The 18,478-nt window shown below is 44.6% G+C and overlaps 1 protein-coding gene across 2 annotated transcripts; it reads right to left on the reverse strand.

Moving 5' to 3' along the window:
• Positions 1-2,973: 2,973 nt before the first annotated feature.
• RBX1 (ring-box 1) lies at positions 2,974-18,336 on the reverse strand (the record flags this gene model as incomplete). 2 transcript variants are annotated; one of them, XM_080811010.1, is made up of 5 exons in its annotated part: positions 18,181-18,336; positions 16,156-16,234; positions 9,948-10,018; positions 6,852-6,937; positions 2,974-4,136 (listed from the first exon to the last, which is right to left on the reverse strand). In XM_080811010.1, exons 1-5 carry the CDS (start codon positions 18,256-18,258, stop codon positions 4,124-4,126), a joined length of 327 nt encoding a protein of 108 aa, XP_080667136.1. In that variant the 5' UTR covers positions 18,259-18,336. The 2 variants fall into 2 exon arrangements, with proteins under 2 accessions (XP_080667136.1, XP_080667137.1); XM_080811011.1 differs by lacking the exon at positions 2,974-4,136 and having other exon boundaries at positions 6,848-6,937; positions 18,181-18,313.
• Between the last annotated feature and the right edge of the window lie 142 nt (positions 18,337-18,478).

An 18,478-nucleotide genomic window follows, 5' to 3' on the forward strand; every position in this document is an offset into this window, starting at 1 on the left:
TCCGCTTGTCTGCTTGAGATTCCCTCTGCCTTTGCCCCGAGACTCTCTCTCTCTCTCTCTTTCTCTCTCTCTCTCAAATAAGTAAATAAAATCTTAAAAAGGAAAAGAAAAGAAAAGAGAAAGGATGTTGGAGAGTTCACAGCAGCGCTAATGGTGGGGAATTGGGCTCAGAGAACAGGCAGCAGCCGGGACACGAGCCAACATTATGCCACAAAACCAGTTTGGGGAGGTGTCGGCTGTTGAGACTGTTGGACACTGGATGTCATAACCCATTCTGCCACCTGCACTGGGCCCTGGGTGCTGCCAGTGCTGCCGCCCACGGCCGTAATGGCTGGCAGGGTGAGTGTCTCCAGCGGGGTTAGGTCATCTCTCTGGTTCCAGCTGCGAGGAGGTTGGAGGAGCATGGAGGATTAGGCATGTTCTGTGATGGGAAATGAACTCTGCTGCCTTCCAGATGGGGAATTTCTCAACCACTGGAAGGGGCATCAGACTAAATTAAAGACTCACTTCAGGTTGTAGCCAAGAGACTAATGACAGTGTGACCAGTCAGAGGGAATTGTAATTATTTTAGAGAAAAATGAAGAGAGGCCTGGGCTCCATCCGTGGTGGTGGGAATGGAGAAGAAGGTACAGATTTTAGTGAGAGTTACAGTGGTAGAGTGAATAGCATTTCGTGATTAGATGCAGGGGCAAAGGAGAGGAGAGTATCTAAAATGCTTTCTGAATGCCTGTGGCTTCAGGAATTGGATGAGTGGCAATGTTGTTAACCAGGCTCGGTCATCCAGAAGGGGGATGTTTGGGGAAATGATAGGTCAGTCATGGTTGACACCCTGAGTTTGAAGTGTCTACAAGACACACAGCCGGGCATAGACAATGGATGCATTTGGATACCATTATCTGACGATGGTTCGCTATGCAGCCGCGTGCTGGTGAGTGACAACAAGCTGTCCAGGGAAAGGATGCTCTGATTTGTAGCATTTCCCAATTCCTGTGGTGTGAAATACACCCACTCTGGCCAATTTCCAACTACCAAAGCAAGATTATTGAAAGCGGATTTGGGAAGAGATGCGCACGATCATCTCTTGGGAGCCCACTGGAGGGTCCAGCATGCGATCGTGACTATGGGAGAGGATGGCGTCTCCCAGACAGACCAGAACCTGGGAATAGAAACTTCAGGGCCGGTGGAAGAAGGGGAGCCCCTACAATGCACAGGAGTTGACAGAAGGAAAACCAAGAGAATGGGCACTTCGAGATCAAGCCCAGATCTGAGCCCTGTCAAGCTCTCCAGAATGAACTTCCATATTCATTCATTTTCTCAGCAATCTCCTCCTAGACTGTGAGCTCTTAGTGGGAAGAGATTCTTGTCTGACTCAGCTGTGTCCTCTAGGTTAGCACCCAGCAGGCCCTCAGTAAGCAATTTCACTGACCTCTCAAGGGAGATTCGTGTCCACCAGTTTCACGAGGTGCCACGGGACTAACTGGATATAAACGTTACAAGATGTTTGTGCTCAACGTTAGGGAAAAACTCCCAAGCCTGTTTTGAAGTAGACCCATCTTGTGTCGTCTGTCCCACATCCCTCCCATTCTTCTGGAAGAAGAAGCAGCTCCATGCCAGTGGAGCTCTCAAGGCAATCACTGTGTTCCACAGGAATCTACAGACTGGCCCAGCTATGGGCACCTGACCCAGCTGGGATTTGGAGAATCAGAGCTTAATGTCTCTCGCGTAGCCCCTGGGGGAGAAGAGGTGGCAGCATCGTTTTCCGGCTTTATGAGGCTAGTGAGAGTAGCGGGGAATCCCAGCGGCCACTCCCTGGTTCCATTCATTCTTCCGTCCAAATGCATCCCTAGCCCTTTCTCTGATTACATTACAGAGCCCCACACCTGCCCCTTACCTCAGCAGAAGCTGGATTTTGGTGCTCTGCAAGCAATAGTACTGATTAATACTCAAGCAGAACTCGCCAAATGTGTCATGTCATCTACCAGAAAATTCGTGTGTTCCCTACCTTAAGTACTCATGCGGTCCGAATGACTGCTTCAAAGGGGTTTTAAAGAGGGCATTTCTGTCAAGGGTGGTAACCCTAAATTAACAGCAACCGTAGCAGCTTTCTCCAGACGAGTGCTTGCTGTATGCCTGGCATTTAGCTGAAGGAAAAAAATCTTTTTTTTTTTAATTTATTTTTTATTTTTTTAAAGATTTTATTTTATTTATTTGACAGAGAGAGAAAGATCACAAGTAGGCAGAGAGGCCGGCAGAGAGAAAGGGGGAAGCAGGCTCCCCGCTGAGCAGAGAGCCCAATGCGGGGCTCGATCCCAGGACCCTGAGACCATGACCTGAGCTGAAGGCAGAGGATTAACCCACTGAGCCACCCAGGCGCCCCGGAAAAAAATATTTTTTTAAAGATTTTATTTATTTAGAGAGAGAGCACGAGTGGCAGGAGGGGCAGAGGGAGAGGATCTCAAGCAGACAGAGCCTGGGGTTTGATCTCGTGACTCTGAGATCACCACCTGAGTGAAGTCAGGAGTTGGACCCTTAACAGGCTGAGCCTCCCAGGCGCCCCAGGAAGGTGGGTTTGATTCAGGTTTATTAAGAGTTCAAAGTTTGTTTTCTTTTAAGATTTTATTTGTCAGAGAGAGACAGCACAAACCAGGGGGAGTGGTAGGCAGAGGGAGAAGCAGTCTTCCTGCTCAGCTGGGAGCCTGACGTGGGACTCGAACCCAGGACTCTGGGATCATGACCTGAGCCTAGGGCACACGCTTAACCTATTGAACCACCCAACTGTCCCAAGTTCAAAGTTCTTAATCATTAAGATACAGATTCTTAAATTTTCTACTGTCAGGATCCCTTTATGATCTTAAAAACTGAAGACCTCAAAGAATTTTTGTCTTTGTGGGTGAACATCTATAAATCTCTCTCTCTATATATGATGGAAATCAAAACCGGGAAATTTAAAAGACTTAAAAAGAACAAAACCCATCATGTTAACATAAATATTTTTATTAAAAGCCACTATTCTTCAAAACAAAAGAATTAAAGAGTGGCACTGTTTTACATTTTTGCAAACCTTTCACTCTAATAGAAGACAGCTGGATTCTCCTGCCTGCTTCTTCATTCAGTGCATTGCTTTGGTTGAAGGACAGAAGGAAAAGCTGGCCTCATGCAGACATGTAGTGGAACAGGAACTTCGTGAATCTTCTGAAAGGGTTCCAGGAGCCCACCGGAGTCCTCGGACCATAGTTTGAGAACCACTACAGTAAACTAGACTGTTTTTCAGTTAAAGACTGTATCACCACTGAATTAGTTTTAGAACTGGCAAGTCCTTCCATGGCCAAGACTTTTTATTTTTTTAAAGTAATCTTTATACCCAATGTGGGGCTTGAACTCATGACCCCAAGATCGAGAGTCGCATGCTCTACCGACTGAGCCAGCCAGGCACCCCCATGGCCAAGACATTTTAAACAAACTGCAAAAGATTGTGGTGGCAAAGGCAATTTGAATTCTTTTTAATTCCATTTTAAGTGGACACTTTAATACACCAATTTTCAACTTGAGTTCATAAATTCTTCTTTTGCTAGCCAAAATTACATATTAGATTTTTTTCAGGTTTATTTTTCTAAACCAAGAAGAGAAAGCAACATCTCATACACGGTCAAGGTTAACATTCGTATAGTGGTTTTACAGTTTACAAAGCTTCTTTCTGTGCACATATGATGCCATTTAGTTCCTAGGAGCCGTTCTATAGGAGAAAGGGCGGAGCAAAGACGACTTGCCCAAGACCGCCATCGATGACCAGGCTGTGGACCAGGATTCCTCGTGACCAAGCGACGTGCTCACAGGACAACTCTGCTCTAATGAACAAACATCTCACTTTCGAAAGAAAGCCTTCCAACCTAGGAAGCGGGGATCCTTTATCTATGTTCACTTTTTCACATACACAAGAGACAGCATCTGTTCTAGAATCCAACTGGATTTTATTTGACACAGAATACAATATGGCTGCAGGAATAGCAAACTGAAAAGACAAAGCAGAAAAGACACGGTTCTATCTAATTTATAATTAAGGAACAGGAGGGCAAGTCACTAAATGAATAACAGAACAGTTGAGCTCGATGGAAGAATTCTCTCTCTAGTGCCCGTACCTGAAAGACAAAGTACATTATTTTATTAATTTCTTAGTAATTTCCTGCTTGAGACTACAGAACCTGCTAAAACACAGGAGCAAATGTAAGGAAAACTTTTAAAACATGCGAGTGCAAGTGTGGTCCCAGACTGGGTTGACACGAGGTTTTGCCCCTTTTATTTTATCCTTCACATTTTACCTTCTTCTTGGTGGGAGTCCCTCCCTGAGCCTCAACTACACCCACCTAACCCTCCTTCCGGTTAGCGGACAGATATGCGCAGTATTGGGAGGCGAGCAGGAAAAGTTAAGAACCAGGGGCTGGGACGGGGAACCGCTCTGGTGGCTCCAGTCCGCGGCTCAGACACCCTCTGAGCACTCAGCCTCCCCCTCCCACCACAGCTTGTTTTCACTCAGATCTGCTACTCAGGCAAACACAGGAATAGTCACTAAAAGGCCTGAATTTCAAAATCTATCACCAGGTCCAATTTCCACCCTGATTCCATTCAGCACTAAGAAAGAGAACTGCAGAGAAATGAGGTATGGATTTCAGGTAGTTTCTGACTTCCCCAAAAGCCAAAATTTGGCTCTAATAAGAGTATAAAAACAAACAAGGCTGGGAAAGGTCTTCCACATATAAATGGGCTTCTTGAACAAATATCCTTCTATTATTTTACTCAATCTTCTGTCCAGTTCTTTATGGACAGTTATCCTCTGAGTAAAATACTTATGTAACAAAGTACAACACAGAACATAATACATTTAACAATGGGTGGAAACCAGGGCACTTGAACTCTGGGTCATGGTGTCAATCACCCCGAAGGACTACTAGATGTTTTAAACACTTCTCATATGAAATCTACTTGAATGTCGTCTACCAAAAAAGTTGTGCCAAATTCCACACAGAGTAGAGCCCCAGCGTTTTTAAGGGTACTGGAGAGAAACCCAGATGTTGTCTATCAGATTAAAGGGTGCCCATGATCTGTTCCTTCGGAATCTGTTTTCCCAACACGTTGGAGAGCCCTGCCTGACAAGGCTGCTGGCGGGACACAGTGGTCATGTCCAAGCCCAACACGAGGAATTCCTCATACCCCTCACTTCCTAGGCTCAGTCCAGGGAATATTTAATGGGCAACACGGCACCATTTGGGTCCAAAACAGAACCTGGAGCCTGCTTCAGGGCAGAGCCAATTACAAAGGCCTCCTGAGAATGCGGACAAGTGCTTTTGCCTCGATATGTGTGACTTCATGGTTCTACTCAGAATGCGAGCTCCTGAGGATGGGGAAGGACTGTCCCGCGTGTTTTTGTATCTTACACATTAGGTAGCACACACTTTGCTGAATGAAGCACCAGGGTAGTTACAAGTTAAACACTGAGTATTTGGCAGGTTTCTTAAGAAATGAACATGCATTCAATAAGACTTCAAAAATTCTCTGCCAAATAAATAACCAAGTGTAAAAGCAAAATAACTGTACCAATAAGGGATTTCTAAGCATTTAACAAACTAAAGAACCCCATCTTTTGTTTTTTAAACTTAATGACCTCCTATTAATCAAAACTCATATTTAAATAAAACCCTTCTCATAAAAAATTTGATAAAGCAAATGATCAATAATTCATCAGCAACAAAAAATAGCATTTCACAGGAAAAGCAGCACAAAAACATATGAAAAGTAGCCAATCTTACTCAAAATTCAAAAAATGCAGCTGGATACTAGTTTTCAACTATCAGAACAGCTGAGATGGAGAAGTTTGATAATAGAGCCTTAGCAGGAAATGGAGAAAAGGGCCTTCTGCAGCACTGTTTAGAGGGAGTGTAAATTATAACATATTCTTGGGAAACGAAAATCTGACTTTAATCAAAAATAAAAAGGTACACACTCTTTACTCAGAAATTCCTCCTTTAGAAATCACTGCTACAAATATACCTGCACATATTCATAAAGATTCATGTATAGGGATGGTCATCCTTACACACTATTTTTAAGTGAAAAATCTGAAACCCAAAATCTATCAATTAAATAAATTATGCTACATCAACATAAAAACTACTCTTCAACTATCGGAAAGGAGGTACTCGGATATATATGAAAAAACTCCAAAATGTATGAAATGAAAAAGCAAGGTGAATTACTATGCTGGATGCTCATATTCATGTTAAAATTATATACACAGATGTACCCATGTGCACGCAAGCATGTTATGGAGCTAGTCAGGAGGTACTAAGAACTTGTGGTCACTTCTGGGACTGAGATCAGGAGACTATCGTGGGACACTAAATTTTTTGGGTATGCCCTCTTGACTACCTGAATTTTTTAAAAAAAATCTACCATGTCATGTTTTATTTATATAATACTAATAATTTAGGTGAGGTAGCCACAAATACCCTATCAGAGTTAATCAGCATGAGATGGAACCATGAAGCAGAAGAGGTGGATATAATTCTAGCCCAAAGCAAAGATACTTGACCTTGGTTAGCCCCTGGAGCCTTAGTATGGATATGATTCTGGAAATAATGAATAGTGTGCAGATTCTCGTATTTTCTACTTTCACAGACCCTGGGAGGTGGGACTCACAGATGAGCACTTGTTTTACTGATTAAAAGTTTGTTTATAAAACAAGGTATGCTCCCTGTCTCCCATCTTCTCAGACTCTGCACCTTCCAACTTGAGGTGACTCAGGGATGGCACGGCCCACAGAGCCCAGTCTTACGACGTCAGAACAGCCAGACACCTACTTTTGGAATTCCCACTCTCTGTTGTCCAACGGACACACCTGCCGTGTTTTGAGCCAGCGAGAGATGCAGTGGAAGTGAAAAGCATGCTGGAAGAGAAGACACAGTTTATTAAAGATCATTCCTCAGCCATCTACTGACAGTCTGTCTCAAGGGCAGCAGCCTGGTGACACACAGGGGGCCAGCGAACAAGGGGAGACAACAAACAACGAGAGGCAAAAGGTCAACAACCCCTTACGCCTTGGTCAGGTACAGGACACTCCCACTGAAACACCTGCTAGAAATGTAACCACTACGAGAAGAAATTATTCAGGAAGCATCATATACGCTGTAGCAGTGTGTCCTCTCCCCTTCCCTTAAGGGAAGATGGAACGTGGCTTCCTGGTCCTCTTGGGCCTGTAAGGGGAGGCTTCCACTTTCCTGTACTTTCCTTGGACACGTGCCAGGAGGCCCTTGATCAGAGGCAGATTTCAAACTTCCCCATTCTTGGTCCCCAACCGCCCCTCCCCCACCTTGGAGAACAGGAACCCGGGAGCAGTGACTTCTGCCGCTGCCGCGAGACGGGCACTTCCCCAATCTCCCCGCACCCAGCTCAGCTCTGTTCAAAAGACCTTCTTTCCAGATTTGTTCAAAGGTGTACCGATATTAAAACAGCTCAGTACCTGGTAAGCCTTTAAGGGGTGAGGCACTTTCTCTTAAAAAGGAATGAGATTAAAAAAACTAGGGAAAAAGGAAGCATCACGATGTACAAACCGCACACAAGCAGCTGAAGAGATGATCAAACGACTTATTTCATGATCAAGGCAAGAAATAAAATGGCCAGAGTACCAAGAAGGCTGGGAGCTAGGAGTGGCTTTCAGATTTGGGCAAAAGGAAAATCTGTGGGAGTTTTTTGGCGTGAGTGAATGACACGCAGGTGCTAATCACAATACCTCTGCGACAGACATTTACTCTCCCCTGTCTGCTCGCGGGAGCGGAGAATTAAGACAGTAGCAGCAAGCGCTCCCCTCATTGTATCTGAGATGGGCTGGCTCAGGTGGGGACGAGGGAGAAATGCTGGCTCCCCAGCAGAATAATGAGAGCTTCTGCAAGCCTGATTTAGTAACAGACTCAAAGTCTGGTCAGCAGGCCCTACCAAAACATGCGGGGACCTTCGAGAAGAGTCACTGAGTGGATTACCATCACGGGCACTGTCTTGATAAAGACAGGGACAGAATTTGGTAATTGAGAGTGGAATCCACAGTAGAACACTATGGATGGTCCACAGGACAGGTACTCGCCCAGGGTGAGAGCTTTAGATCCCTTTCACGCAACTCGTTGACTCTCACACAACTCACTGTGAAAGAGAGAAAAAAACAAAACTTCTAGAAAGCAGAAAGCTGAGGTCTTTTTTTTCTCAATCACCAGGTAGTAGGGACAGGCTCACCTAAGGGTATTCAGGATGCCTTTCCCCACCGCCCCCCCGCCCCCATTAGGCCCCTTGCAGCAGTACAGGGTCCTTATACACCCCAACTACCTCGGAAGATGGAGAGGGAAAGGGGGGCTGCAAGTAAGGTTGCAGAGCAGGTGCCAGCATCCCTGAACTAGCCTGGTCCCAACTTTCCGCCTGTTAATAACCGGCGGTCGGCTGAAGGGTGTACCCAGCCGTCTCAACCACGCTGCCTATGCTTACAGCTCACAGAGGATGCGGACCCCTATCACCTAATCGGAGCCTCACAGCAACCCTGGTGAGGAATCACGACAGGTATCATTACCTTCCTTTTGCAGACAGGAAACTGAAACTCCGACAAATCAAGGGACTTGCCTAACTCATGGGGCCGTAGAGAAGACCCAGAACTAGAAGCCGGCGCTGGTCCAAGGGCTTCTGCCACCCCAGGCCAGCTCTTCTTTATGGCAGGCTCCCTGAGCTAGTCTCGCCTTCGCCAAACTGAGGGGAAGTTCACTTCCTCCGCCTTCCACCAAAAGATAACATGGCCCTTGGTATATGCCTGAATGTCAGGCAGGGCAAAGAGTCCGATATATTTTATTTCTTTATCCCCATAAACAACAAATCCAATTGGGCCAATACCGACTGGGCCAATACAGGCTACTGGGAAACCGCTCAGAGGGCCTTGACAGAATTAAGAAGGTGTGGGACAGGCTCGGGTAGGACAGAGCCTCAGCCTGCTGGGCCAAAGTACTGATATGTGCTCAGTAACCAACCCCCCCCCGCGCCCCAAAGTTGTTACTTATTTATATTTAACAAACAAACACTTATGTCTCCTATGTGCTAGGATAAAATCATTTCATCCTGATTATAACTCTGTGCAGTCTACATGAGGGAAGCCAGGGTTAGGGACGCCAAACACCTTGTCTGAAGTCACTTAGCAAGTAAGTCAAAGACAGGGAATGGTGGTCTGACTCCAGAGCGTCTTAGGCCTGTGCTATGCTGGGGGCTGCGGGTCCTCTTTCCCCTTGGCACAGGAGGACAGGACAATTTTAGCTCCTGTAACTGGGACTATATGGCTATAGAGATGAATTTTTAACACACGCTAGAAATAACATATTTGATGTTGTCATCCTTCACAGCTGTCACTCCGTGGAAGGCTGTACATTCAGTCCAACGATGCTGGACAAAGCATTTCTGGCATGAGCCACGTTAAAAAAAAATCCTAACTTAGTACGTTTGCCACACTTTAGAACACACACACACGGGCCCTTGAACACTCAATTTATTTGCCAAACTTAGTTCCACAAGGCATATATCGCCCTAAAAAAAGATCTGTTAAGGAGGTAAAGGTGTCCACCAACAGGAGAATATTCCAAAGACTGCCACAGGCCTTGCAGGCAGTTCCCAAAGATGAATCCCCAACGTGTCGCTAACAAAGGTGGGTCCACTTTAAAATTAAGACAAAATGGTGCCCCTGTAATAACTAATCATCTTTAACCTATCACAGGTGAACAGTACAAAGATTTACAATCTTTTTTTACTATTTGTATACCTTTTGGGAGAAAGGTGGGCTAGTCATTTTTTTTTCCTAGTTATTTTCAAGACTGGCAAAGCAGGAAAAGTGGTAATACGTTTACAAGCCATGCTGATAGGGAAAGATGTTTCCTTACGTTACAGACTCCCCATGCAACAGTGCACTCTTCAGAAGTAGCGGACGCCTGGTTAGCTTGACATTCTATGCCTGTGGGAACAAGAGCGACAAGATCACTGGACCTCCCGAGCCCCACCTGTGTAGCATCACAAGCACAGGATTTGGGCGGAGGTAGGGGTGAGGGTGGTGCAAACCTGGACAAAATCTCAAGTGGTTCATTAGTCACCATTGTTTTTTCAGGAGTGGAAAAAGGGGAGAAGCGCAGAAGGCAGAGATGTGACTTCACCGTTCGCTTTGCAACGATCTCCTCTGCTTGCTCACAGAGTGATGAAGAAAAAGGCCCCTTTTTAGTTCTGACCATAACCGGACCTGTCCAAACCGAAGTGATTTCTCCTAGTTTGGTTCATCTAGTAAATTCTTAAAGCTACCTCGTAACTCTTACTGTTCTGAGAAATGGCATCTTCTCTCTGGTTGGGGCCAATGCTGCCTCTGAGGTTCTTACAACAGCATGGCCTCGCTGGGTAACAAGCTCCAGCCCCTCGAGGGGGTCAGGCGCACACACAAGAACTGGGACAGAAGCAAAATAAAAGAGGTGAAGAGGCCTGTGGCACACCTGAGCGTATGTTCTGTGTGAAAGCATCAAAACTCGAACATCGTTAAAACACCGTCAAACAAAGCCAATCTGTTCGGCCAATGGGCGAGAGACTTGGAGCCCACCAACTGGTGATGCGAACTACCCGAGGCGATTCTGTCTTGGGAACAGAAGCACATTATGGCAAATATATCCAAATATCAATTTCACAGAGGGGGAAGAGAGGAATTAAAACAGAATACAAATCTGACTGAGGTCAAGAACTGATGAGTAAAGCTCTACTGGGGAATAAATCTTCAAGGAACAAGAATTACTAATGTCTAATTTGCTTTCTCTGAAGGTGGTAACTAAATGGAGTCTCTCATTTGAAGAATAAAAAGTTTTGGAAAAGACTAAAAACAGATCATTACTTCAAACTTCCATAGGTGAGAAACAGAAAGACTGTAGGCAAATAGTGCTGAGACCTGAATGGGTCTGTCTGGTCTTGGGGGAAATTATACACCGTAAGGGTTTTTTCCACCCTTCAAAAATATGAAAGGCAAAGGATCTGAAATCACAGAACTTCCTTTTGCTACCAGATCCACACTACAAAGAGAGTTAACTGGGTTCTCCTCCTGATCGGAGTGGAGAGTCCAGAGTCTATGCAGTATATGCAAGGATTTACTGGGGCTATGGCTGCACTACCATTTTCAAAAGTAGGGAAAATAAAATCTGATGTCCTTCAAGTTGGATTCTCTCAGATGAGTACAATATATCATGAAATTAGTTAATTAAGAGGCATAATTATTACTGAAATAAGTAACGACTGTTTCAAGGTACATTATCATGTTTAAATTTTTCTAGGTCAAGGTATTTTTAAGGGACTCTTTCTGTGCCAAGCGCAAAGTAGGCTCTCAGTACTTGAATAAGCAAACAAAACCACTTCTACCAACAGAGACAATGGGGGCCAAATGCATACGCATTCTTTACCTGGTAATTCGTAACGAAGAACAAAAATATTTGAGGGATAGGACTGCAATCTACAAAGCCACATAAGAAAGGATATGGCATGAAAAATTATTAAATAGGAGTGTAAAATGTTTTCAAATAGAAAATGTTCTTGAGGGGCGCCTGGGTGGCTCAGTCGGTTGAGCGTCTGCCTTTGGGTCAGGTCATGATCCCAGCGTCCTGGGATCAAGTCCCACATAGGCTCCCAGCTTAGTGGGGAACCTCCTTCTCCCTCTTCCTCTCCCTCTGCTTGCTGCTTCCCTTACTTGTGCTCTCTCTCTCATAAATAAAATCTTAAAAAAAAAAAAAAAAGAAAACGTTCTTGAGCTGTTGGTGCAGGCAGGAGTTGAGTCATTCATTTAAACAGGGAGGGGCGCCTGGGTGGCTCAGTGGGTTAAAGCCTCTGCCTTCGGCTCAGGTCATGATCTCAGGGTCCTGGGATCGAGCCCCGCATCGGGCTCTCTGCTCAGCGGGGAGCCTGCTTCTCCCTCTCTCTCTGCCTGCCTCTCTGCCTACTTGTGATCTCTGTCTGTCAAATAAATAAATAAAATCTTTAAAAAAAAAAAAAAAAGGAAATATTACTCATTTAAACAGGGAAAGTTAACTATTCACTGTCAACCTAGAGCAGCCCAAACAAGCAGCATATAGTGGGTTCCTGTCATACCCCTCCAAAGGCAGAGGCTTAGTGCATGCGATACATAAAGTTTGGGGACTTTTAAACTTCAATATAAGAGCATTACCAGGGCGCCTGGGTGGCACAATGGGTTAAGCCTCTGCCTTCGGCTCAGGTCATGATCTCAGGGTCGGCTCAGGTCATGATCTCAGGGTAGAGGGATGGAGCCCCGCAGGGAGCCTGCTTCCCCCTACCCCTCCCCCTCTGCCTACCTCTCTGCCTACTTGTGATCTCTCTCTAATAAATAAATAAAAAATCTTAAAAAAAAAAAAAAAAGAGGGACGCCTGGGTGGCTCAGTTGGTTGAGCAGCTGCCTTCGGCTCGGGTCATGATCCCAGCGTCCTGGGATCGAGTCCCACATCGGGCTCCTTGCTCCGCAGGGAGCCTGCTTCTCCCTCTGCCTCTGCCTACCACTCTGTCTGCCTGTGCTCGCTCGCTCTCTCTCTAACAAATAAATAAATTAAAAAAAAAAAAAAAAAAGAGAGCATTGAGCATCACCACCAAAGGTCTGCTAAGGAAGCAATGGTTTCACCTTGGAAGCTGACGGATTTCACACTTTCAAAACAGGGGTGGACCTGTGGTTTAGGAAGAGGTTAACTTCTCATGGGCAAAGGGTGGGTCTACACCCTTCTGGATGCCCTCTTCATCTGGAACAAGACTACCTGAGGTAATGGAGAAAACCTAGATTATGTGTTTCAGCAACTCTTAACAACAACAAAGAAATGGGGCAATACACAATAAATATGAAGCTAGAAGAGGGCATGTAGTGTTAATTTTGACTCAAAAGAGGATGTCTTCCGACCAAGAAAGCTTTACAGAAGAGTCGGACTTGGGCACAGCCATAATCACTGTTATTTATTTAGGGCTATGCACACAATTATTCATTTAATGCCAGACCAGAATTTATTAGAAAATGGCCATTGCTAAATCAAGATTCTTATTTTCAGCTTTGACAAAAAGTCTTTTTACAGGAATCATAATCCATTTTTTTTTAAAGGAAGGCAAGCCCAGTTGTGGCAACCAGACTTCTCTGTAGTGTCTGTGATAAACAAAAGGGTATGTTTCTTAAGGGTAAAAATTTGATCTCAGTCACTGTTTTATAATGGTGCCTAGCAAAATGCCCAGGATGTGAGCATTCATTGAATGAATAAAAGACAAGACTTGAAAAGAGACTCTTAATTATAGAGAACAATTTGATGGGTATCAGAGGGGAGGAGGATGAGGGGATGGTTTAAATAGGTGATGGAGATTAAGGAATGCACTTGTCATGATGAGCACCCGGTAATGTATGGAAGAGTTAGTCACTACTATATTGTACGCCTGAAACTAATATAATGATGCAGGTTAACTAGAATTAAAATAAAACCTTAAGGGATGCCTGGGTGGCTCAGCGGGTTAAGCCTCTGCCTTTGGCTCAGGTCATGGTCTCAGGGATCGATCCCTACATTGGGCTCTCTGCTTAGCAAGGAGTCTGCTTCCCCAGCTCTCTCTACCTGCCTCTCTGCCTACTTGTGTTATCTCTCTGTCAAATAAATAAATAAAATCTTTAAAAAGAAGATAAAACCTTAAGAAATAATTTTTAAAAAAAGAACAAACTTCTCAATTTAAAGTTTTGAAAAGACATGACTTGAAAATACCTTCATAATTTTTTGTTATAAGATTTCAATATTCTGGGGTGTCTGGCTAGCTCAGTCAGTAGAGCATGAGGCTCTTGATCTCAGGGTTGTGAGTTCAAGCCCCCACACTGGGGCCTACTTAAAAAAAAAAAAATTCAATATTCTACTACTTCATCTAACATTTAAAATATATGATAAAGTACGCTGGTATCTAACTGAAGACCTACATTGATCCCTCAAGTGTTCAACTCTAAGATAAAGTATCAATGGCCTTTGTCTCTTGTGGTCCTCCCAAGAAGTACATTCTCTTGAATCCAGAGAGACACAAAATGACTTAAATAACTTAAAAAACCAAAACCAGGGTTATTTGGAATCATTAACTATTTACAGAAGAGAGACCCAAGAAAATAAAATTTGCTTTGGGCACAACTCCTTATGAAAATGCACAGCCACAAAACTGGCACGCATGTAATCAGAGACCCCACCCAAACACATTTAAAACTGGGCATATGTTTTTCCGTGATGGATTCCTTCTATCTATACTAAACATGATGGTAGCTGCTGTCTGCTTTGACTGTCATGTGAAAAGGTAAACAGGGTTAAAATTCAAACCACGGACAGCAAACTACCAACACATATTTGATTGGTGCTTTCCAAGTTGCAATGATCAGACCATTCCCCTATCTTGTATTTTTATTATTCACTGAGCATGTGTTTAGTGAGAACCTATTACATACTGGACACTATGCTAGATGCTGGGAAGGGAGCAGTAAATAGCCTACAGATGATAGAGAACCAACTAAATTAAATACTAAAAAGGCAACTATAGGAAGTCTTGGGAATGTTTAACAGAACTGTCACAGCCTGTGTGTATGTTAAGTATGGGCAGGGAACACCTCTCTGAGCTAGTTCAAGGTGAGATCTAAAGACCAACTATGGGTTAGCTCTGCACTGCTCCATAAATCACCACTAGCCTCATGTAGCTACTGAACACTTGAAATGCGGCTTGTCTGAATTGAGATGTGCTGTAAGCGTAAAATACACTTCAAAGACTTAGTACCAAAAAGAAAATGTAGAATATTTCACTTTAAAATATTATTTACAGGGCGCCTGAGTGGCTCAGTAATTAAGGGTCTGCCTTTGACTCAGGTCATGATCCCAGGGTCCTGCGATCGAGCCCCACACTGGGCTCCCTAATTGGCGAGGAGCCTGCTTCTTCCTCTCCCACTCCCCTTGCCTGTGTTCCTTCTCTCACTGCACCTCTCTCTGTCAAATAAATAAAATAATATCTTAAAAATAAATAAAAAATAAGATACTATTTACACGTCGAAATGAAAATTTTTTGGATATAGCGGGATAAATAAAATGCAAATCACCTATTTCTTTTTACTGTAATACGGGTACCAGAAAATTTTAAATTATGTATGTGCTTGCATTTGTGGCTCATATTCAGATCAGACAGTAGTGGGTTAGGCAAAGGTAGTGGAGAGAAGAGGGAGAACATTGCACACCGAGGGAACAGGATGTAAAAAGGCTCTAAAAAAGAGCATGGACAACTCAGGAAAGAAAGCCAAAAAAACTATCAGAGTGAGTGGGAGAGTGGTGAAAAATGAAGCTGGAGAGGCAAGTGAGTGATTTTCAAAATAAGTGTCTACAAATTCAACTCTAGAAAGCTGAAATTTCTTCCCCTTATAACTCATCTCTGTAACAAACCATTTTAGTACCTGGATTAAAAAGTAACCTCACCTATTACTAGTATGATCAACACACTTGCCCCTATTACTATAAGGATCCTGAGTTCGTCAACCGCTATCAAATCCATCATGTACTGGCTACTACACGTGATGGAATCTGTAGGAGATTTAAATGAAATTTCTTTACTGCAATTAGCTGTCTATTTCAATGTTGGCAGCGATGTCCTCTTAACTTTGGGGCTAACACTGAAATTCCTTACTTCGTTGGCTTCTTTTCTTTATAAATCTTGCCAAGCAAAAACTAGCTTTGGTGGAATATTTTAGCTCAAAGTTTATTTTTTTCCTTTCACTATTTTTGCCTTTGAGTCTGGGTATGAGATGGGAAATATAGAGGAATAATCAACAGTGCCTCTGTGTCCACAACTCATTCTAAATGTGTGCTTGCCATCTTTAGATTGAGTAGATTTATTCTGAGAGATGAGTGTGCCTCCAGGATATCATTAAATCTACTCTATTTCAAACACACCAGCGGACTAGAGGCAGAAGACACCAAGTGTTCTGACTAGGCTGTGCATCTCCTTGGGAAGAAGAAATTTGGTCACATCAGGATAGCCACAATCTCTGTAACCTTCTCAACTTCCTCCCATCCTCCTCCAGTTACTTACAAAGATCCATAATGTGGTTCCTGCAGATGGCACAGTTATCAACCACAATATCCCAGGCCCAGAGGGCTACTGCATTCCACTGCAAAGAGAAAAAGGGGGGAACAATGCACTCTCCTTGTAACACAGGCACGCACACACTCTAGGATTTCATGCTGCAGCTGCAGTTATCATCTCTTTGGCCACAAGGATCACCAAACATAAGAGTCTGGGGATATTACATTACTCTTATTTATTTTATAAGAGGACAACAGAAGGCCTCAGGTGTGCTCACCCGTTCTTTAAACAGCTGAGTATATGAACACAAATTAATGCGTTGTCTTCATTTTCTCCCACAACTTACAATAATTTAGTCAATATATATACCAATTTATACCAATATAAGAAAATCGGGAATAATTCTTAAGTGCCTATTTTAGGTTTAATAAGCACAAACTTGAATTTCTGTACAGGTTCCCTGGAAGAGTTCAATTTCTGCACAGAAAAGTATCTGCTCTTCAAGGCAGCTTTGAAAGAATGAGCTGGGAGGTGAAAGCTAGGAACAGAAGAACTATGATGATGATTGGATCATAAAATGGGTAATCGTGGGATAAGCTGGATAACCAATTACCCAGTGTGTGAGTACACACAGCAAGGTCATGACTTAAATCTTACAAGATTATTTCACAACAAACTCTAGAATTCACCAGAATTTTGGTTAGTTCCTACCATCAAATAAACTGCTGTTCTCAACTTTCACATGCTCAGACTCATATTTAGTTTAAGATAATTCCAATCAAGTGTTTATCTAAAAGCAGCATTTAAGCAATTTAACCTTCTGGCTTCTGCAATTATAAATATTCCCAAACTCCCTTTTCCTCCACTAATCTGGTGCTACTTCCAAAACCTTCACCTCTTTCAAACCCAATTCTCAGTGTCTAGTTCAACTTCTTCAGCACTTTTCACCTGAAAGCTTCAACTTGAAGGAAAAAAAAAAAAAAAAAAAAAAACCACCCTATTTCTTTTCTTCAATATGGCTGCTGCCTGTAACTGAGCATGCAGTGTCCACAATGAAACACCAAAAAAGCATAGCAGAGGGATGTTTAGTCGATGTTTAGCCAGATACTCAAGTAATAACATTCCCCCTATTTCAGAGTTTTCATTTGGAACAGATTTATTTGATATTATGTGGGAATCGGCACTTTTCTCCCACACCGTTGGCAAACCACTATAAGGCATTTCACGCAAAAAGACACGTTCAACATTTTTGCTTTCCCACTTTCACCAGGTCGTTCGCCACTAGTACTCAACCCTTCCTAAATGACACAAGGTTGGGGCTCGCATTTTCTTTTTAACAAATTCCATCATTCGGGGGGAGGGGGAACAGAGGGATTTAGATATGACCACATAACTGTGGCGTCTGTGTGACAAACCAACAGACCTCTCAGAAGAGCCTAGAGTAGTTACACTGGAGACACTCTAACTCGGCGGGGACGAGGACTAGAGAGAGGGCTAAGGGAGGCCTTGATTAGGCAAGGACCGAATTAGGGTCCCTCAGTAAGTGGGACCCCGGGCTTCGGGAAGAGGCGGGGCAAGAAGATCACCAGCCGGGCTCCTCGGAAGCCTCCAATGCAGTAGGAACTCAGGTCCCGGCTTTCGCCGCACTGCCCCCATCCTCCACCCACTGCATCGTTCCGACTCCCCCTTCCATCCACCCCACCCACTCCTCCCCACCCCTCCACCACTCCACCACTCCAGTGACAGCTCAGGCGCTTGGCTCTCCCAGCCGAGTCGCAACCCCGCGTATCGCAATAAGCGCCTCCGTGATTGGCCCCTCAGACTCCTAGCGAAACCAATACTGCCATTGGCAGTGGGCCCCAGTCACGCCGATCAACTCTAAGACCCGCCCCCTAGTTTCCTTTCCTGGTACCCGGTCCCAGGAACGCCCTGAAATGAAGCCCTTTCCTCCGCGCCTCGGTCATCCTCGGGCCTGCCAGCCAGATCCGCGCCTCTCTACCTTCCCCGAGGAAGGCGCTGGCGAGACCCAACCTTTTTCACTTCAAAGCGCTTCTTGCCCGCGCCGCTGTTGGTGCCGCTCGGGGTATCCACATCCATCGCTGCCGCCATTTTGGAAACACACGGTCTATCGTCCGGCCACTGCGCCTGCGCACCAGCGCACGCCTCCCTCCCCCTCCCTCCTCCTCCCTCCCCGGCACCTCCTCCCGCACCCCGCCCCCTACTGGCGCGCGAGGGGCAGGTGGGGGGCGGAGCACGTAGCCACGCCTCTTAAAGGCGCTGGTGCAGGTCCCTCCCTCCCCGCCCCCCCACCTCCTGGCCCCGGCGTCCG

The sequence above is a fragment of the Martes martes genome, assembly GCF_963455335.1.
Source record: "Martes martes genome assembly, chromosome: 8".
Classification (NCBI taxonomy): Eukaryota; Metazoa; Chordata; class Mammalia; order Carnivora; family Mustelidae; genus Martes; species Martes martes.